Raw genomic sequence first — 23,473 nt, 5'->3', positions numbered from 1 at the left:
ATTGTAAGAATTTATTCAAGAGACAAGATACTGCCAATTTCATCCAGCCCTGCTATCTTGTAGTTGTTTTAAGAGTGCCAAAGAGATTATGTGATTTGAAAATATGACTATAGAAACAAGGCAGATTTGAGTTTGAAATCCCATTCTGCCAATATCAAGATTTAGCCATGTAAATTGGCTTACTTACGTGTGTGTGTGTGTGTGTGTGTGTGTGTGTGTGTGTGTGTGTGTGTGTGTGTGTGTGGTTTTTGGATCACACCCGGCAGTGCTCAGGGGGAAACTCCTGGCTCCATGCTCAGAAATTGCTCCTGGCAGGCACGGGGGACCACATGGGAAGCTGGATTCGAACTGATGACCTTCTGCATGAAAGGCAAATGCCTTACCTCCATGCTATCTCTCCGGTCCCTACTTACTTTTTTCTATGGCATCTCTGCATCCATAAAGTAGTTATATTTGATTCTTTCGGTTTGACATGGTAATTAAATTTTTCATTTTTATTTTATTTCATTTGGGAGTTGGGGTCACACCTGGTGCAACTGTATCTGGCTCAAGGATCACATGATCTCAGCAGCATGCAAGGGAAGCACCTTACTCTCTACACAAGCTCTCCAGCCCACAATCAATCTTTTAAATAAAGTATTGACTGGTACAGTTTATTGATAGCATCAGCCCAGAATTCTCTTCTCTAACTCAATAGACGACTGCAGCCTCTTATCTTCCCTCCTTCATTCTCAAAAAATATCTGCCAGAAGAAAAACGAATCAAGGCCTATGACTTCTAGAGTAAGAATCTAGAAAACTACACATATGAGAATTTATAGTTGTCAATTTCCAGTTTCACAGATCATGAGAGAGAGTGTGAGAGAGAGAGAGAAATCAGAGTTTAGAGAGATTGAATTCTATAGGTCCTGCTCTTCATAGAGTCTAGGAGGATGAAGATTTTCTGTGGAATATAAAGCCAACTGATTTCTCTATTAGTGAAGGAACAACTCAGGAAATATGTTCAGTAACAGCTGGCAGCAGACACTGGTAGATGCTAATCTTCTGAAAGAAAATAAATCATGTTATTTATTTATTCATTTAATACTATATTGAATATTTACTGTATATCAGAACTATTTAGGTACTTACTATGTTAGGGAATAAAATTGACCAAAATTAAGCAAAACTCTAATTTCATGGAGCTTATGTTTGAAATAACAAATAGCAAACACAATACATTAGGAATATGTTTTGAAAAGGGATATATATAGTGAAACAAAGAGGCCAGGAATAAAGTGCCTCACATGTATGAGGTAGTCAGTTTGGTCATTGGCACTAAAAAAGAAGGTTCAAATTAATTTATAAAATGACATTTGAACAAAGACATAAAGGAAAAAGGCATTATAAATTTGAGAGAAACATGCCCAGGGAAGTAGTTTGAAGGGCTAGAAAGCATACCTTGCATGCTGGAACTTGGGACTCCATCTCTAATCCACATGATTGCCTGAGCACTGAACTGGAAATAGCCCTGGAGCACCACCAGGGAAGGCCCCAAAGTCAAATAAGCAAATAAGTAATAAATGGAATAATGTTCTAGGCAGAGCAAAAAGTCGGTACAAGGGCCACAAAGTGGGATCATGACTAAAGTGATGTAAGAGGAATAGGGGCAGAAGGAGATAGCAACACAAGAGCTCTGAGTGTGGTGGGGCACAGGGAATCCAGCCAGTTACAGCATTGCCTGAGACCTCTTTCAATGCTGGTGAGATGATGCCAGCAGAGCAGGCAGAGCAGAAGACTTTCAGACTTGGGTTTCAAAAGGGTCTCTCTGTGTTGGACAACTAAAGGTGGAGACATGGAATCAAGCAGTGTAGGTCAAAGCCTAATACAGGGTCCAGAAAAAGAGGAGAGTGAAATTCCATTCTTGGTATTTCATTTTTAAGTCATAGATAAATAAAATGATGGCATAGAGAATGTCACATGGAAAGGCAGAGCTAAGGGCTAATTGATTAATTTAAGATTTGGAGCATATCCCCTGATTTTATCAGGCCCCAAATTCAATTCCCAGCAAAACCCTTCTCTTTCCCCAGCACTGCTGGGAGGAGCCCCAGAGTCCTACCTGGTATAAGCCTACTGGCCCCATTTCCACTGGGTCTGATCAGCATCACATAACTGGGTCTGAGTATTGAACCAATACCGGCTCCTCCCAGCAGTGCTGGGAAAGAGAAGGGCTTTGCTGGGGATTGAATACTGGTTCAATACTGGTTCCTGCCTGGTTGTCCACGTGTTACTTGAAAAGGTCCTAGGGTCTCCTGAGCACTGCTTGGGAAACCATCTCAAACATAAAAGAAGGCAGAGCTAAGATTAGAATTCTAGCATTATTTACTCATCAAACACGTGTAGCACATCTGTTCTCTGAGGATCTGTCTACTGCCCTAGAAGTGCTTGGTAAAAATAAGCCTAGAAACCTTTGGAGGTAGACAGAGCCCCCACTTCCCCACACAGCTCCCTTGCTGAGTGCAACCTTGTTTTATGGCAAAGATGACAGATATCCCTCCCATAGGTTTTGTTACATCCTACACAGGATTGTTGTGACCTTGGGACAAAGAAGGGCTGTTAAAACTTTACTTATTCATATTTAACTGACTAGTTATTTTTTGTTTTGCTACATAAATGAAAATATATTAGCTAGGAATCAGTAGCATTTATTGACATAAAATCAGCGGTCCAGGGGCTAGGATCTCAATAAACAGCTGCAGCAAACAGGTTGAATAAGTGCTTTGCATATGGGAGGCTCAGGTATGTTGACCAGCACTACATGCACCCCCCCCAAACATGCTGTAATTATTTCCAGAGAACCTTTAAGAGTGATTTGCTCAAAACAGAACAAACAAACAAACAAAAATAGCATGATTTTTATTTTCTTCAAGCTGCATACAAGAGCATACAAATATAGTCCTGTTTCTGCCTAAAGATCTGTCGGCCAACCTTTCCTAGATAAGAGTTTGAATGTCCTGAGACAGGTTTGTAGTATACATGCTAGCTAATTTGGTCCCATGGTGGGTAGAAAATATTTTCATGATAGTTCCAGAAAAACCTCATCTCAAGGTTGGGTCAATAGTGCACTTGCCTTAAACACAGACAGCTTTGGTTGGATCCTCAGATCCTCAGAGCCCAACTGTGAGTGATCCCTGAGACAAGCGTGGAGTAAACGCTGAGCATCATCACCTTCGGCCCAAAACAAAAAAGAAGTAGTAAAAGAAAGCAAACTGTGATCTTTCTTTTAGTGTTTTATTTTGTTTTGTTTTGTTTTTCCCCAGAGAAGGAATGTTGGGTCAGTATTCAGGGTCTATACCTGACTCACCATTCTACTATGAAATGTTAGGGATTGAACCTGAGCATCCAGTGTGAAAAACATGAACCCCAGTCTGTGAAGCTACCTCCTGGTTCTGAGTGAGATGTTTTTCTTTCGGGGCCGGGCGGTGGCGCAAGAGGTAAGGTGCCTGCCTTGCCTGCGCTAGCCTTGGACGGACCACAGTTCGATCCCCCGGCGTCCCATATGGTCCCCCAAGCCAGGAGCAACTTCTGAGCGAATAGCCAGGAGTAACCCCTGAGCATTACCGGGTGTGGCCCAAAAACCCAAAAAAAAAAAAAAAAAGATGTTTTTCTTTCAAGATTAGTGACACTATTATTTTGCATTTCTCTTGGTATCTGATCTTTTGAGGGGAAACTGCCTCATTTTCAGAGAAGTTTGCGTAGTACAGAGAAGTTTGGTCTGCCAATATGTTTGTGACAAAGTGCATAGATGATAGAATGGGAACTTGAGTAATGTTTTGTTATTTCAGACTTCAGTATTTACCAAAATGTCAACATTGCTGATCTGGGGCAAATTTTACTTCAGATGTGCCTCACTTTTTAGTCTTAAATATTTTCTGGCATTAAAATACCTCCTTATATGATTACTAATAGTAAGTTAGACAAGGAGGGGACCACCTACTCTAGCAGCCCCTGGGGGTGATGATGGGGGATATGAGTTGCAGGAAGGGAACAGGGAAGGGAGGAGGACAAATTTGGTGATGGTTATTCCCCTGATTCAATGTTAATATGTACCTAAAATACTACTGTGAAAGATATGTAAGCCAATATGATCAAAATAAAAATTTAAAAAAATATCTCCTATTATTTTATCATGCTAAATATGGACCAAGTTTTTAAAATAAGTCTTTAGCCTTTCAATTGTGGGTGGTTGGCCCGCAAAGCAAGCTCGTGATATGTTCTTTCAGAGATTCCATCCAGCACACACATTGTGTCTAGTTAAAAGTGAAGTGATATTTAATCTTCCAAAGAAGCATTTGTTGTATATACTCCCCAGAGGAAACAATCCACCTCTGAAGGATTCACCGCTTGGGAGCGTTTTGCATTAAGAAAGATAAAGCACTTAAACAAAGATATTACTTTGTTCATAGCATCTTACCAGTTAGTTCACTTTATTCAGATCACTTCAAACTATCTAGTCAGTATATTTCTTCATTTCTTTCTAGAAAATTTTACTTTTCAAACTTGTTAAAACTCTAAAATGACATCAGATTGCTGACTGAGAATGAGCAATATAGATATTGCTTCTGACATATATTTCGACAACTTGGGTAATGTCACCCAAGATGCAAACTATACTGCAGCTCTAGCAAATTTAGATGAGAAATTATTTGATTTTTTTTCCCACATGAATGGACAGGAAGAAGAAAACATAGGACTCTGAGAAGTCTGTGCCATAGGCAGTGAGAGCATGTTTCAGGTTAGCCTTTGACATCATCAGAAACCTAAAATCAAAAACCTACCCTCATAGCAGTCTCTATATTCAGGGCATTTCTTCCAGATTCTGTACTAATTGCTGACTGGCCTGACCAACTCTTTGTAAGAACAGAGCAGAAAGCTGAAAAAATGGGTTTATCTCAGTCATTTAAAAATAAATTGAAAAGGGCCAGAGAGATAGCATGGAGGTGAGGGGTTTGCCTTTCATGCAGAAGGTCATTGGTTCGAATCCCAGCATCCCATATGGTCCCCTGAGCCTGCCAGAAGTGATTTCTGAGCATGGAGCCAGGAGTAACCCCTGAGCACTGCCAGATGTGACCCAAAAAAACAAAAAACAAAAAACAAAAAAAAATGAATTGACAAAACATTCTATGTTGACTTCATTCAGTTAAACCAAGAAAATGGTTCCCAGTTTCAAGCTCTACATTTAGGTTATCTTATTTCAAAACAGGACAGAAGTAGGCAAAATATCATGTGCTACTTTAAGCTAGTTCCATAGGGTCTGTGTCTATTGAGACAGTGTGGGTACAGCTTAGTAAGAATCAGGCCTACTGTTAGCCTGAATGTGGAGTTACCTCAGCCCTCACCTGGCCTTTCAGAAGCACCTTGATCCCTTTCTGTCAATGAGGACTCTAATCTGTGCTGCTGTGGTTCTGGACTCTTACTGATCTTTCCAATGACTCTGTCTCTTGGTCTATAATTTGAAATACTAGTCTTGGCTCCCTAGTACTTATGAATCAATGTATCTCAGTATCTTGCTTCTGTCCAAGCACTATTACCAAGCTGGTGTTATTAACAAGGTAATTTGAATCTTCTTCTATTTCAAATACATTCCACCATTGTTCTTGTAGTTTTTCTTATTTTTGTGAAGGCCATACTGGCAGTATTCAAAGTCAGATGCTATTCCCAGCAAGATTGAGGGCCATGATTGAGCCCAGGACCTCATATCAGGCATGTTTGTACCTAAAGCTAATCTACATTCCTGGGTTCTATCCTTTCCCTCTTTGTTGCTTCTGATGGTTTCCAAGGATGAAATTGCATGCAGTTGAGGTTTGGAGAGATAGCTCAAAGGGTGAGTGTGTCTGTTTTGCATGTGGAGGTCCAGGTTCTGTTCCCTGCACATCCAGAGTACCACTTGAGTCTTGCCAGGAGTAGTCCCTGAACACTACTAGGTATGCTGCCCACATTAAAAAAAGTGTGCATGCATTTAGGAAGAAAAGCATTCTACTTGGATTTTCAAATTTTATAGAGGGGCCAGAATGTGGCTCAGAGGTAAAGAACACTTTCCTTGCAAGTATGACACCCAGGCACTGGAAATATAAATGAGTAAATAAATGAAATTTATAGATATTTAACTGCTTCCATTAAAAAATTGTCATAACTTTTTTAAATATTGCCCTGGCATTACTAACCATATTTTAACTTGTGATTGGTTTCCGAATGTTCTCAGTGTCTGTGCACTATCTCCAACAGATCAAAGATAATATATTCAAGTTCTTTCCTAATTGAGGGGGTTAGAGATTTTGAATTCCTGGAGATAGGCTCCATTAAAAAACTAACTTTCAACAGACTGCAAAAATGTGCTTGTGTTTGAGAAGCAATACAGTAGAAAGTTCTAGATTTTTGCTTAGAATAGTTCTAAACAAATATGAAGATGATTCAACAGTGTGGTTGTAAACCACTTACTTAATCTGTCACTTAAGCAAGTCAACTTTTTTTAAATTTTTTTTTCTGGTTTTGGGTTACATCCAACAGTGCTCAGGGCTTACTCTTGGCTTTGGACCCAGGAATCATTCCGAGCAGTGCTGGGGAAGACTATATGTGGTGCCAGAGATTGAACCCAGGTCAGTTGTACGCAAGACTAGACCCCCATCTGCTGTACTATCTCTCTGGCCCAACTTTTGAGCATCAGTTTACTCAGATATAAAGTAAACATGATATACTAGCTTCATATATTATGATGTGGACTGTGCCATCAATACACATTGTAAGGGCTTAATTAACATTCCCCGGCTTCTACACAATATCCTCTCTTAAAAGAGGAGAATTAGTTCAGTTGATAAATCCAGAGATAGTAAATAGAACAAAGCATCATCTGGGACAAAACTGATTCACCATGTATTTACAATAGCTCCTCTCTTCAAAGAATTTTATCCAAAATGATCCCTGGATAATAAATATCTTTTATCTGCTGTCCTACTATCAAGAAGATAGATTAGAAAATATGGGCTCTCTATCTGAAAATGTCTGGCAACTGAGACATCCAAGAAGCTGATGCCAAGACTTTACATAGACAAGCAATACTAGCTTGTGACTGAAAAGAGACTGAAGAAAATACTAACATCTCTTGAGATACTGCTTCCTTAACTGTCTTGCTCTTCCTCTGATCATTATATATCTGATAAGCTGGCCAGTAAAGAAACTGTCATTCACACATTGCCCAGATTTATCCACTGAGTCAGGAGGCCATATAGGTGCCAGGAATTGAATGCCTAGGTCTGTCATGTGCCAGACACGTGCCCTATCACCTGATAACTCTGGCCCCGTGAGCACATTTTCTTGTGCAGTGGAATGATAAATGTCTAAATGGAAATAAAAATCAGAAAACAATAAACTCCAGTGAAATTACATTTGATTGGGAATAAGGCAAAATTTTGTACATATTTTATTCTTTTACTAATTATAAGATAAAGTAGTTAATTATGACTTGGTCTTCCTATGAACAAGTTTTAAGAAAGAACCAGATTTAACAAGACAGTACCTTTATGATTTTTTTTTTTTTTTTTTTTTTGGTTTTTGGGCCACACCCGTTTGACGCTCAGGGGTTACTCCTGGCTATGTGCTCAGAAATCGCCCCTGGCTTGGGTGGACCATATGGGACGCCGGGGGATCGAACTGCGGTCCTTCCTTGGCTAGCGCTTGCAAGGCAGACACCTTACCTCCAGCGCCACCTACCCGGCCCCACCTTTATGATTTTTATATGCTATTACTGTTGTATACACATTAAAGTCAGAATTAATTTTTTTCTCGAACCTTATTCCAAGAAGAGTGAAGGATATATATTTTGAAACAGAGCAATGAAATAGTAAAAAAAAAAAAAAGTTAATTTTTTTTTATTGTGGAAGGGAAAAAAATTCAAGTTTATAACTCTTGGGTGGGAAAATCATCTATTTAAAAGAGTACAGATACTATTTTTATTAAAATAGAAACTATCAGGAGGACATCTGAGTCAATAGCATGGTGTATCTTTTATATGCAAAGACCAAGTTTGGATTCCAGCTCTGTAGAAGACACAAAAATATAAGATGTCTTTATGTCTGTATATATGTATCCTTAATATTTAAATATTCTTTCTTCCTATCCCATTGTTGTAGTTGCTTGTATTTCTGTGATACTTGCTCTCACATTTAGTTGTGGTTCTTACACACCAGGCAGTAGTATGACTTAAACACTTGCTGTGTAGGGAATCACAGACAGCAGAGCTGCCAGGATTGTCCTTTGACCTAGTGGTAGCACTGGGGTCTGAACTCCAGACTTAAACTTGTAAAGAAGTGGTTCTAAGCCACTAGACTATCCCCAGGATGTGCCCATATGTATATACAAGGGGAAGGAGAGAGAGAGAGAGAGAGAGAGATTAGTTTTCCATACCCAACAGTGCTCAGATTTTACTCCAGAAATCACTCCTGCAAAAGCTCAATGACGATATAGAGTACCAAGGATTGAATTCTTGCAAGTGATTTTCCTGCTAGACTATTTCTTTAGCTTCACAACCATATTTTATATCAAATATGATTTAATCCATTGGTAAAACACAATTATTAATAAAAATAATGAAATCAATATTCTTAACAAAAATCAATACTAAATACATAGACATATATAACCTTTTTTATTATTGGTTTGTAGTCCACAGAGATTATTCCTAGCTCTGCACTCAGGAATTACTCCTGGCAGGCTCAGGGGACAGTATTAAATGCCAGGGATCGAACTCAGGTTGGCAATGTACAAGGCAAATACTTTATCCACTCCACTATCACTCTGACCCTAACTTACGTAAACTCTTAAACTATTTGAATTTAGTCAATTTTTAGGAAAAGTAATTAGGAAAAATAGCCATCATCATTAGATATTAAGTAAAATTTAATAATTAAACTATTTTATAATATGTTTATATTCACAAATTTTGCTTGTTTTAATTAAATTTTATAATACTCTGTTCTAGGAGGTAGGGAAAAGTAAGTCTTTTTCATCCACTAGTGGAGTATTAAATTGCTGAACGATTGATAACATGAATGGAGGCAGTTTTATTCTTTAAAGCTGATTTTAAACTACACTAAAAATAACCTAGAATCCCCATAAATATTGGTTTGTTCGCAACAGGAAGAAAAACACTTTGGAAAATTGTTGGTGATTTGTGTGTGTGTGTGTGTGTGTGTGTGTGTGTGTGTGTGTGTGTGTGTGTGTGTGTGTGTGTGTGTGGTTTTTGGGTCACACCCGGCAGTGCTCAGGGTTTTTTCCTGGCTCCGAGCTCAGAAATTGCTCCTGGCAGGCACAGGGAATCATATGGGACGCCGGGATTCAAACCGATGACCTTCTGCATGAAAGGTAAACGCCTTACCTCCATGCTATCTTACGGCCCCAATTTTCTTATATAGTTCAACACATCTATCTATTCTATAACCCAGCAAAGTTTGCTCTTAACAATTTATCCAAGAAAATAAAAAGCCACACAAGCTATCTATCATAGGAATGTCGAAATCTAGTTCATTCCAAATGGTGAAAAACTGCAGTAAAGCAAATGAACTGAAAAGAAAAAATGTGGCCTATTAATTCAGTGAAATAGTACAAACAGAAACTGGACACATATAATAGCATGGCTGGCTCTCAAATATCAGACTTCATGGAAGAAGTTTTATTGCAGGTAGTATAATCCCATTATAAGATGTTCATGATTAGGGGAATGATTCTTTCTACAGTATTGATAGTAAGTTGAATGTGGCTTTTTTTTTTTTTTTTTGGTTTTTGGTTTTTGGGCCACAACCAGCGATGCTCAGGGGTTAGTCCTGGCTGTCTGCTCAGAAATAGCTCCTGGCAGGTACGGGGGACCATATGGGACACCGGGATTTAAACCAACCACCTTTGGTCCTGATCAGCTGCTTGCAAGGCAAACGCCGCTGTGCTATCTCTCCGAGCCCGAATGTGGCTATTTCTGAGTAACAAACATTGCTTTACAAGAGGCACAAGATAAGTGAATTAACAGAAATGTTTCATATCTTTCTTTGATCTAGGATACTACGTACATATTTTTGTCATTTGTCAAAATTTCATAATGCACATTTAGTTTACATATCAATTATATCAACTAAAATGATGTAAACTTTACATTTTAATGCTTTGGAAAAGTATTTCTCGTTATAAAATAGCCTTCCTATAGTCCTCATTGTTACTTTCATAAAGGTGGGGAAATACCTAGTCACCTAAATGTTCCAAAACAAAAGAAGTATTAAGTAGATTTTGATACAAGCATTTGATATAATATCGTGAAACCTAAAAGATGCTTGTGACCACATATTGAATTATAACATTATGGAAAGAATCTCACTAAAGCTCTACTGGAGAACAATATGATGTGATTAAGACGTGAGAGCACATTCTGCTTCATGAGCAGGAGGCCTGGATTTAATCCCCTGTACCTTAGGATCAGAACAGTGAAGGGAATGACCCTCCAGGACAGAACAAGGAGTAGCCTTCAGCACTGCCAGGCTCTGCTCAAATAAGAAGAACTGGAGAATGTGAAATTTGAGTCCAAACTGCCTGGGTTTAAATCTTAATTCTGCCACTTGATGAGATATTTGGCTTCAATAGTGAGTAACTAACTTGTGCCAAATTTAAGTTCACTGTGTTAGATTTCTCTATTAGTAAATTGATGATAAGATAGAACCTCCTGCCTGGGGGAGGGAACTGGGGTAAAGATTAAAGTTACTAACACAGGTGAAGTATAATAATGAGTGAACTGTAAACAGTACCTCTTTGCTATTCCATTGGTGTAAACAATATCAGCAGGCTCTTACTCTCACTTTTCTACTTTTCCAAATATGTTTTTCTCTCTTGAACATATCACCATTGTATTTTGAAAAAGCAATAAGTATATTTTGAAGGCCCTCAAAACTGGGTCAGCTGGATTTTCTAATGCCATGGATTCAAGATTTTTAATTGCACTACCACAACATAGAATCAAAGAATGGATACTTCATGGTTGCTATGACCCAACAATGGAGTAAGAGTTGCAATGACAATTGGAATGAACTCTGTCCTCTTTCATAAGAGCAGAAGTCGATTTTATAAAGAAGTTAGGTTGGTTCTGTTTTCATAAAGGACCTCTAGCTTCCTTAGAAAAAAACTGTCTACCCTTAGCCTGTCCCTCTATGCCAACCTCTAACTTCTAGATGACTCGGCACTTCTCTAATTTAACTGATGTGCTTTGTTTTATTCCACCAATAAAATCACATTCCCACCAATGAAATTTCTTAAGAGCAGGAAAAACTATTCTTCAAATATTTGTAATTTAGGATAATGTATATTTGGGAGGCAAGGAAAGTAAATTAAGGAAAAGGAGATGATTTATTTAATACTTATGCTATTTTCTAATCATTTCAAAAGGTGTCATACACAATTTAAAAAATTATAATTATAAAAACATGTTTTAAAATTTTAATAGAGGAAAATTAAAAAGAAAATCATTCTCTTATTGCCCTTATTTCTTATTTTCTGCCACCACCATAGTGTCCAGGGAAAATTTTTTGGGGAAAGGTCTCTGCTTATTCTCTTGCCAGCAACTAGCAAACTCAAACAATTCAGTTGCCACAGAAATTTCACCATGTAGATAGAACTTGTGGTATGCAGAAGAGGGGATGATGAAAAAAATATGAGCAATGTGAATAAGAGAAATTTTTAATTAAAAAAACCTAGCAGCTCTAACATCTATTGTTACAAAAAACTTTCTGATGATAATTTTTTGTTTATCTTGCCTTGTTCATGAACATATGAGTTGTCTCAGAGTTATACCGACTCTGTATTGAAGCATCTCAAAATTTGTTATACTTCATTTAAATAAAACAAATTTTTTTTCTCATTTCCCCAAATCAGGAACATTTTATTTCAGTTCTACTTGAACCCCTTGGGTTCATCCAGGCCTGTCCAAAGGATGTCTGAAAAGACAAGAACACCCCTTGATCCTAAAGCAGCACAAATATTTGCTGCTTACATAAATTTAAGACAGAAAAATCGCTCATTTTTCAAGGTTTGATTTTCAGTTTCAAAGAGACTCAATTCTTTTCTTCTCCCTCCTCACCCCCCACTTCAGGTACAATCCTTGGATTTACTCTTCGACCATACAAAATGAGCTACCGGGAAGTCAAGTACTTCTCTTTTCCTGGAGAACTTCTGATGAGGATGTTACAGATGCTGGTGCTGCCACTGATCATTTCCAGTCTTGTCACAGGTACTGTAGGCAGATTTATTTCATTATCTGTTTGTGTGCTTACTTATTGTAAAATTCGCTTAGAAAAGCAAATACTTTAGATATGTTGGATGCATGCTCTGTTCTAGAAAAAAAATCCCTTCAAAATGATGGAAAGGAGGCTTTAGTAATGCATGAATAATTTTACCAATCATATTTGATCAATCACAAGAGGAAACATTTAAAACGTCATGTAATCTGGTCAGCCTTACTGTGAATGGGGTGCCCTGCTAAACACTACACACCAGCTTTCTCTGATCCCAGAGATGTAGTTGACAACAGCGTACAACAGGTCTGTTTTCTCACCCTCTTATCCCACCCAGATAACATCTGGTTGGACAGCCTATTAGCTATTGATGCAAGAATGCTTGTTCTCAGAGCCACCAGGACTTGAGCGGGAGCCTTCTTGGAAGCCTCATCAAGAGGTAATGCCCACAACGCACTCACCAACTCTGCTGCCACCAACACTCTTTTCCTGGTGAACCCGCATGATTTCATTTCCTTCTACAGTTGGCCCCCAACCTCATCCCGTTACCTTTTATGCTGGTGGGAAAGCGGGGAGGGGGTGGGAGACTGCCCATCTGGATTGTTTTGTCAGTGTTGACAGTTGGATTGCCAACAATTGGAAGCTCAGCTCAACATGATAGGATTTTATTTTCCATGACAACAAGGTTAATAGTTCATTTCCTGCATGGAAAATGGGGAGGAATCTTGTATATGGTTTGGTAATTACAAATGGAGCCAAGTAGTTGCAGAAAACGTGCTGCCCACCTACCTCTCTTTTCTGCAGCCCATATTTCACCTAAAGAAGGAATTTTATAGACACTGCCCTAGCAGGATGATTTCTGAGACTATAGCTAAAGCCCAGAACTCAGCTGTTATTGATCCTGTTCTCTTTCCATCTTGGCTCACTGTCTGCAATTTAGTAGACCACTCAGCCTATAGGTGAGCCAGCTCTGAGCTTCCTGCCGCCTTTCAGGAAGTTCTTAAGGATATCCTTTATCCCGTTTTATAAAAAAGATCTTGTGTAATAAGCATTTCAGAGGACAACTCAAACCATGGGGTGAGATTCTAATTTTTACATGCCTTGAAGAGCCAACCATTACTTGGACAGAATGGCATCATATTTTTCCCCACTGCTCTAGAGAGCTCTGCTAGTTCCCTCCCATCCAGGACCTGAATGAATCCTTGCACGTACAGGGCACTCCATTAGAAGATGAATGGCCCATTAAACAATCATGTAGATAGGATGATTAGGGGCACTGGATTTTGAAGCTTCTCTAGTCTATTGATAACTAGAATTCATCAGAGCCTGGCAATTCTCATAGAAGCTGGATTAAATCTGACATGAGGACACATGCTCATCTTGTTATCCCTCTGCTGCCTTTTCTTGGAAACATATTCTTTGCAATAAACATTTAATGGTTAAACCCACATCTGCTATGCTGCTATGCTGCTTCCTGGAGCAAGGCTTCCCTTGTCACCATCTCTACTAGCCCAGCCTTTAAATTGAGTATCTTCAGCTTTCTTCAAACAGAGTGTTCTTAGATTTTTTTATACTACCTATTCAGGAGTGACACGTGTGGTTAAAGGTTTCTGAAGCTGTGTTAAACATTGTGCTACCCTACAGCAGACGAAGGCCTTCGTTCAGTCCAATTAGAAAAGCAATCACTTTTTCTGGCTAGAAATTTTAATGGACAGTTAGCTTGAAGCAAAATATCCTGGCTTTTTCTAATTCTTAATACATCAATTTTAAGAGAGTTTGAGTAATTTTGCAGGGGAAAAAAGAGCTACTCTGATTCAATCCTTTTGCATGATTAGAAAGAAATGAGTGGGTAAATCTTGAAGAAATTGTCAAGCTGCAAGTGGCTCTATAAAGTGAAGCCTTTACAATGACTTCAGCCTAACTAACTACTAGTGGGAATGCTGCCACTTGGGACAATTAAGGGAGCTAAAACTGAGTTAAGACAAGAAGCCTGGGGGTGGGAGAGGGGTATGGAGCATGGTAGCATAATTTAATTTTCCAAAGATCTTTTCAAGGTGTTAGTCTCAAAGGAGTAATTCCAAGTTCCACAGTAATTTAAGTATTTAATAATCAGTTGGAGCAAATGATTGATTCAATATGAACTTCCTTCAGGGATTTAACCACAATGATTTTTTTTAACCACAATGATTCTAAACTAAAGTAAAGGTAGGGGGCATATTGGCTCAATGAGAAAATAGGGAATCCTGAAAATTAAACACATCTAGAGGGTCCCCTATGTGTGATTGGGAGATATGCCTACCTGAATAATATGTTGCCTAAGGAGGGAACAAAGTCAAAGTTCTCTATTTTAGAATGTAAGAACCAACTCATGCCCCTGGTGGCCAAGCACAGGGCACAAGTAGAAAGTCGTCCTTTCAGGCTTCTTTTACTTTGATAGAGTTGTGGCTACAGAGAAATATTTCTCAACAGGTGAAGTAATAAAAATAATTGTAGTAGTAGGGAATGACCCCCCTGTAGAGTAGTGAAGACAATGGATGCCCAGTTTCTCTTGTGGCCTGAAATTTGTGTCATGTGTTGACAAGATCCAAGCTTTTGAATCAATATTGTTATAATACCAAGGACTGCACCCAATATCTTACTCATGCAAAGCATGTGCTATACCACTGAATCTCATTTCTGTCCAGAAATTTCAAACCCTTAAAGCTTGATACCATTAATGGAACATGACTACAAGCCAAACAAAACCTATCGACAGACAGGGTTTGAGTCTCAACTACCAATACTGTTTCTCAACTCTGTATGCCAGTGCTGTTGATGAGAAATGCTGTTAGATGTGTGTCTACTGAGCCATCATGGAATCTCAGATCTCACTAGCAATAATTCCTTGATGAGATTTAACATGGAATCAGTTACCAAATACTGTGTTTACTGTCAGTTAAGCAAAGAGTTATTGGAAAACATCTTTTCATTTTCTGAGAATAGCAATCTTGTGTAATTCCTGTCCTTTATCCTTTTTGTACTGGGTAGGAACACCTGAATAAAAATGCAGAAGTTATGCTCTCACAGGAAGCATTTCCCAATGTAAAAATTCTGGGAGACGGGCCTGGAGAAATAGCACAGCGGCGTTTGCCTTGCAAGCAGCTGATCCAGGACCAAAGGCGGTTGGTTCGAATCAGTGTCCCATATGGTTCCCCCGTGCCTGCCAGGAGCTATTTCTGAGCAGACAGCCAGGAGTAACCCCTGAGCACTGCCCGGTGTGGCTCAAAAACCAAAAATAAAAAAAATAAAAAAAAATTCTGGGAGACATAGTGCTCTTAAATTCAAATGTCCCTGGGGCCGGCAAGGTGGTGCTAGAGGTAAGGTGTCTGCCTTGCAAGTGCTAGCCAAGGAAGGACCGTGGTTTGATCCCCCAGCATCCCATATTCCCCCAAGCCAGGGGCAATTTCTGAGCGCTTAGCCAGGAGTGACTCTTGAGCATCAAACGGGCCAAAAACAAACAAAAAAAAATTCAAATGTCACAAGGTTAGTGCAAATAGAAATTATAATGAATGAACCCTTCATTGCCTTTTAATTGTATTTGAGTCTATACTCCTATAGAGTCATGTTCAAACTCTGAGAAATCCATAATAGATTTCTTTACTTGAAGCAGGCACAGTAGTGACTTAGTATTCTAAAATCCCTATCAATGTTGTTCTCTTTTTCCTAAGTTTGAAATGCCAATCCTTCCAAACATCCGCCTGTGTTTATTAGCATTCCAGAAGCTGCCAAAGAGAAGCTGGGAGAAAGCCTAATGGCTGAACTTGTACTCAAGTACTTATTTTTATGAACAAGAAGAGTCGGTGCCAACACACCACACAATAAAATAGAAGCTTGGCAGTTATTTATATTGATTAGGTCAAGATAGGCGGCCAGCCTAGATATTTTATATTAAAGTTATATCAGAGTTAGACTGGCTTAGTCTCATTTTATTCACTAGGTAATAATTAAACTCCATTTCAGTTATGTTGTTGAACGTAACTTCACCTCCTCCTCACACTGAAATCTTTTGAGAAAATTAGTTCTATATTTTCTCATTCTCAGAGTGTATTCTCTCCCATGATTCAATATAAATCTTTTGTGTCTCCAGTTTTCTAGAAAGGGAAAGCATAGAGGTGATTAGATTGTAAGTCAAACTGGAGTGGTGTAGGGATATTAATGAAAATAGTGAAAGTAGTAACAGTGTCTATTATATATGGCATAGCATGAATAAAGTTTATCTTTTAATATTTACTCAGTTACAGATATTTATTGAGCTCTTTATGTGGGACACTGAGTTAGGCACAGGAGTTACATAAATACGAAGATATAAATCTTCAAAGACAAACGTTGAGTGAAATATAGAAAGATTCTGTGAACACCTTATCTGGGTAAGCAAGTTCCAATTCCAATTATGAGGGATGAAAGCTGGCCTCTACTTCCAACAAGAAACAGTTAAATCCTGTTTAGGACCATTAATTCACATCTGATTTTTTCAAGTCATGGAAGTTGCATTCTAAATATCTTTGACAATATTTTCTTCATTTATTATTCCTTTAGTCATTGAAAGTAGTGGAAAATCTTGTGGAAAAGAGAATAAATCATAATGCAATAAAATTTTATATTGATATTATATCTCTTTGCTTTAAAAAAAGGAAGAGAGTCGCAAATACTAACAAAGTGTTGAACATATTTTGGCACCAAAATAGAACTTTATCTTCCCTATAACTCATAGGATTACTATTGAAAGAAAATTAAATGGCTTTCTCACCATGAGTCTTGATATTAGTTAAGGAGCATATCTGAACACCAAAATAAATTAATTCCGCTGTAAGTATTCCCTTTTGGGAACACTGAGTGGATCTTACCCACCCATACCTTCCAAGTCATTGTCTCACTCTGCCTGAAAATTTTTGAGAACAAAAGATGTTTGCAAAACAGCTGCCTGCCTACCTCCACTTGTTCTTGTGGCAAGTTCCATGAAGTGTCATATATTTCTTAGACAGCTTCTTTCTAGATCTGTAGACCAAAGAACTCAATGAGACATGGCATCTTGTAGTACCAGCCAACAAGTTGCAATCCCTCAGCAAAGGGCATCTTGCCTGAGAAAATAAAAGTAAAGACAATCACTGTTATGCCTCAAAGTATGATTATTTCTTTGGCTTCATAGAAATTACATGAAGAGTGATCTGATGTTTGTTATTTAGTATTAAAGACCCAAAAAATGAGCTAGACAATTTCAACTCTTGAGTTTGTAAATGTTTGTCAGGGCCAAGAAAAATGAGGGTCAATATCATTAAAGAAGAGTTTTTTAAATTGCCCACTGCTGTGACTCTGATATGCAAGTGAGTCCTGTTTGAAATATTCCAGGCATTTATGTAAAAGAAAAGTGATAAGATTTTCTTTATATATACATTTTATGAAGGAAAATAAAAGTTTCCGTTGTGCGAGAAAGAGTTTCTTTGATCTCCCCTTTCATCTGCTATACACTGTGAAGAGGTAAAAAGAATAACATGCCCTGGATTGTCATAAGGATTTATATATGCCACATAATTGGTGTTCACTATGTGGTTGCTATCTGCAATAAGAACAGTAGGAGTTAAAAACAATACTGGTGGTCCTCACTGCACAAAGGAAAATTCTAGACTAAGAAGAGAGAGCTTCCTTTCAGGGGCACGGTGAAACTAAGCCTCCCAAAACCATGTGACTCCTGTGTTTGCAATTCTTGCAGGGATCACTTTCCTATTAAAGGTAAATGAAAAAAATCCATGAAGTTAATCAAGTAACAACATGGGAACCAGAAAGAATTCCTGCCTCGCCACTGGAGGGTATTGGTTTCTGCCCTGGAGGGTATTGGTTTCAGCCTAAGATGTGATTACCTTATCACAGCTGCATGATTCTAAATATTATCATTGGTTATACAACGGCCAGTCTTTCCCGAGATACTTGGTCCCAGTGTATGGCACTGTTGATTCCACAAGGCACCAATTTTACAAGTTGCTTACACACTGGGAGTGGAGTCTTTTTGTTTCACCAAAACTTTGGACAAACTGGGTTTTTGTCATCACATGCTACCAGTAACATTTTTCATGGCAACATAGAAATGAGAGTCAGGAAGAAGCATCAGTCCAACTTAATTGAAACCGACAAGTTGATCCCATTCCTTGAATAGAGAAGTGAGGTAATCTCCATTGAGAGAAAGCACCCACAGGAAGTGAGGGAAGATTCTTTGTTGTTAGAGATTACTTGGCTTTGATGTATCACATAGAAAGAAAATCAAGGTTCAATTTTGTTGTTTCTTTTTTTGTTTGTTTTATCTGGGGCCATATTGGGCAGTAGTCAAGGATTACTCTTGGCACAGCTCAGGCAACCATATGTGGTACCAGGGATTAAACCCAAATCAACCATGTGCAAGGTAGGCTCCTTGCTTGCTATCTCTCTGGTCCCATTTTTTTTTTACTTTATCTTATTTTGTTTTGGATTTTTGTAAAAAGTAGACAGAATGATTAAAGTCAACATTTCCCTAAAAATGTCCCCCTGTCCATAATAAGCTTTTTATATTCAGTAATCATTTGTTGGGCAAAGTTCATTCCAGAACCAGGGAGCAAAATGAAGAAAAGATCCCTGATGTCAAGTTGTTCTAAGTCTGGTTGTGAGTTGAACTTGTTAATGCAATCTGACAGAATAAAAAGAGACACAAACCATGAACACAGCGGGGACACAAAGTAGGGAACCAGTATCCTCCCTTTATAGTTTTTAGTTCCCTCATGAGGAGCCATCTCTTTTAGCAGGAAGAATGTGTGTAAGTGTGGGCACATATGCATGTGTGTTGTGTGTTCCCTGCACTGGTTTTCTCACATATAAATATATCACTGTTCAATAAACTAAGAGGCAAAGGTGGGTCTGGGAAAAGGTGATCTTAGAGTTGAGCGGTCAGAGAGAAAATGTACCTGACAGGGTATCAAGCTCAGAAGTGTTCCTTTTACAAAGGGAGTTACCCTGTTTTCAGGAATGACAGTGGGAAGCCCGTCTCCAAAAGTCATGGAAGTTGGTGTCCAGCTTTGGCTAGCTGATGTGTTCTTAGGTGGTTCAAGCTCTTGAGCTGAAGTCTTCCTCCTGATAAGTATTACTGATGGTCCTAGCATTGATGTCTGGAAGATGAAGGCCAACATTCTTTCAGTGGTTTCTAAAGGATACCTATGTCTAAGAAGTCCTACTCCTTTCACATCCTAGTTGTCCTTTCCCACCCAATATGCTTCCAGAATTAGACCTCTGCCCCAGTTGTTGGGCAAAATGGATGGTGGCCTGGATCAAATCCTCCGCTAATACCTACTGGGGTTTGGCTAGCTCTTCTATTATTTGGGGGGGGGGTCACACCTGGCAGTGCTCAGGGGTTACTCCTGGCTCTAAGCTCAGAAATTGCTCCTGGCAGGCTCCAGGGACCACATAGGATGCTGGGATTCGAACCACCATCCTTCTGCATCAAGGAAAACGCCCTACCTCCATTCTGTCTCTCTGGCCCTTGTTAAGACATTTTTGTAAGTTTTTATTTTTAAATACCAAAAAAAATATTCACGTTTTATTTTAGCATTAAATCATTTTTCTAGGGTTGGAGCAATAGCACAGTGGTAGGATGTTTGCCTTGCACACAGCTGACCCAGGACAAACTTGGGTTTGATCCCCGGCATCCCATATGGTCCCCCAAGCCAGGAGCAATTTTTCTTTTTTTCTTTCATAAGTTTTTATTGGTCTTTTTGATGATCAGTGCAGACTTTTAATTTGTTATGAGCGTATCAAGATTCCAAACACCAAGCAGTCGATTCCTTCTAAATGATAATCCCAGTGACTTTTAACTTTACAATTTGGAGGTATATTTTCCTGAATCGGGTATCAATATCAAGTAGCAATATTTTCAAATAAACGATAAAAAGTTGTTATATCTTAATTCCTACTAAGTCGCAATTTAGCATCATATACATGACAGACTCAAATTCTTTATCATGCACAGCATAGCAACAAAATGACTAGGAAGATTAGATGCCTGAGACCATTGATGATACACCACGCTTGTGAAATTCCGACAAGGAAAGCCAAAGGAGTGGGGTTTTTTTGTGTGTATTTTTTGTTTTGTTTTGTTTCTTGCTTTTGGGCTACACCCTGTGACTTTCAGGGGTTACTCCTGACTATGCACTCAGAAATCACTCCTGGCTCAGGGGACATATGGGACTCCAGGGGATCGAACCAAGGTCCATCCTAGATGGGCCAGATGCAAGGCAAATGCCCTACCGCTGTAAGAGCAATTTCTGAGTGCACAGCCAGGAGTAACTCCTGAGCATCACTGGGTGTGGCCCAAAGAACAAAAAAAAATTTTTTTTCTAAGAATTCCTCCCCTTAAATTTCTGTCTTGATACTTTCTTTCAGTTCCCTGTAGGGCTGCATTGATGAATTCTGACTGGGAGTTTGTACTGAAACTCTGGGCAGAGTAAAAGAGCTGGATAACGGAGCCAGCTGATACTGGTGCTGCTACAGGGATACAGCATCTTGGTATTTGTAATTTCTGGAATTCACATTCTTGGAGATCCTGCTGTGCCATTCAGATTATTTCCATTACAAAGGATGTGGTCCCTTTCCTCTCTCCAGAGTTCTTCTATTAATTGATCTAAAATGGATCTTTGGAACAAGGTTTTCATTCATACCCAAGGTTGGGAACCACCACTTTACACTGTTTCTAGACTTAGTTTTTGGTGGCATCACCACTTAGTTTGAGTCCTAATTTATTTAGACACTCTATCTTACCTCATCCCCAGCAAGTCTTACTTAGTTTTCCCCTTGTTCCTACTACCAAAAGATCCAGGAAGCAGAGGTTCACTATTTACTCCATTGTTTTATTTGAAGTTATTTATATAAAATTAATACTTAGCATATGTATGAGTAAAACAATATAGAAACATAGAGTAAAACAGGAAAGCAGGTGAGTGTATGCAATATGCATACAAACATACTAAAATTTATCAACTAATGTAAATTAGGGAAACTTTTTGCCCTGAAAATAATAGGAAATCTAAATTTTAGTATGAAAGACTGACTTCTTTTTTTTATTTTAATTTTTTTTTCTTTTTTGGTTTTTTGGAACACACCCATTTGATGCTCAGGGGTTACTCCTGGCTAAGCGCTAAGAAATTGCCCCTGGCTTGGGGGGACCATATGGGACGCTGGGGATCGAACCGCAGTCCTTCCTTGGCTAGCGCTTGCAAGGCAGACACCTTACCTCTAGCACCACCTCGCCTGTCCCTGAAAGACTGACTTCTGTCTGATCCACAAAGCTAAGCAAAAAGCTGGGAGGAAGAAAAGAGAAAGAGGTTCTATTGCCATCCTAGGTTTTCTCTGTCAGTGTCATGGGTTGTTTACGGAAGTGCTCTGTCTCCTATCTGCCCAATGGTTGGTAGATGGTGGCATGCTCTACCAGAAGATTGGTCTACAGGAATGATCTGGCCAATTTTGAGTTTGGGTAGAATATAAGTGCCAATCCCCATGTATCTGCAGAATCATTTTTTGTTTTGGCTTCTTCATGGAAAATATCTTCATATTTACTATATATTTACTATATTAATTTATATTACTATATTTATTATATTAATTTACTATGTTACTATATTTACTATAGTATATATCTTTACTATGTCAAATCCCCAGTGCATTTGCTTCACTAGTTTATCAAAAATCTGCAGCACTACCAATCTAACGCTGCTTCCAAATGTTCACTTTCTAGTTCCTCAAATGAGAAACAAGTTTTTGCTTTAAAAAGAAGAAAAAGAGACAATTGCTTGAGTTTCCATCTATATTTTCTCTTAGGGAAAGAAACTTCCTCTAATTTACCAAGGGGATTTCCACTCACAGCGCATTGATTCAGTGGCCAGTATCTAAGCTCTGTGATTCTGGGGCCAAGAAAACATGTCAGTAGGACAATGTAAGAAGAGTTTTATAAGGAAAGTAAGGTGAGATACCCTAAACTCTCTGAGGCTATCCTTTAAATCTAGCCTGGTAAAACAGCATCCAAACTACCATTCTAGTTAGTGTTGTTAAGGGAAAAAAAAGAAAAAATATACAGATAAGTAATTAGAGGCCGGAGCAATCCCACAGTGGGTAGGGCATTTGCCTTACACATGGCTGACCTGGGTTCAATCCCCGACATTTTATACGGTTCACCAAGCCTGCCAGGAGTGATTTTTGAGCACAGAGACAGAAGTAACCCCTGAGCTCCACCGGGTGTAACCCCCCCCAAAAAAAGTAATTAGTAAATGTAGGATACATATCTATGCACAAGCATTATCAAGTTCCATTTATATCAGCTTGGATTAATTTGAGCAATCATCAGATATTTCATTATATTTCTAAAATCAAAAGAAACTAAGTCAGGTATTACATTTTAAAATTATTTTAACATATTTTGTTTTATTTATTACACACACACCCTGAAAACTACTTAGTTAACATATTGCTAACCAAGCACCTTACTTTTTTTCCATTTATGCTAGAAGCTTCTCTACCAGTGCTTTAGTTTAATTACCCAAAACTCTTCTATAGCCAGAGCATGACACCTATTTAATAGAAGGTAAAAAAAAAATGTTGATGCTATGAAATTTGGGGACAAAATTATTCATTTTGGTGCAGTATAAGTATGTGCCTCTGTATGTATAACTCTGAAATGTGTTCTAGTCTGACCTTATTTTTAATGTTAGCTACCTTTTCTTAATTTACAACTTCTACAGAAATATTAATCTTTATTAATCATTATTCTCAAAGGTGTTCATGCTAAGAGCTAAAGTTAAGTTATTTTAAAACTTACTTTCTGAAAGTATATTACAGTGTTTTCCAAAATTACAATACACATAAAAAAATAATATCAGCATACCCAAGCTACACATTAAGTAATTTAAGAAAAGGTTGGAACGGTATATAGCCTCTATACTGAACTCTTGAGGTTTTTTTCTTTTAAAATAAAATCTTATCAGGGCTAGAGAGATACTATAGAGATTAAAGTTCTTGCCCCAGCTCCATCTCTGTCTCTGTATATAGTCCTCTGAGCACCACCAGGAGTAATCCCTGAGTGCAAAGCAAGAGTAAATTTTGAGAACCCTCAGATGTAACCCTAATCCCTCACCC

General features: G+C 38.5%; 1 protein-coding gene across 2 annotated transcripts in view; it reads left to right on the top strand.

Moving 5' to 3' along the window:
• Positions 1–23,473, top strand: part of SLC1A3 (solute carrier family 1 member 3) — a 95,805-nt gene that overhangs the window by 13,571 nt on the left and 58,761 nt on the right. For both annotated transcript variants that reach the window (XM_049768569.1, XM_049768570.1), the window contains exon 3: positions 12,154–12,291. In XM_049768569.1, the coding sequence (XP_049624526.1) occupies positions 12,154–12,291 (138 nt within the window). The remainder of the gene's footprint in view (positions 1–12,153; positions 12,292–23,473) is intronic.

This window comes from Suncus etruscus, chromosome 2 (genome assembly GCF_024139225.1).
Source record: "Suncus etruscus isolate mSunEtr1 chromosome 2, mSunEtr1.pri.cur, whole genome shotgun sequence".
Lineage (NCBI taxonomy): Eukaryota > Metazoa > Chordata > Mammalia > Eulipotyphla > Soricidae > Suncus > Suncus etruscus.
This window is presented reverse-complemented; position numbering and strand designations above follow the sequence as displayed.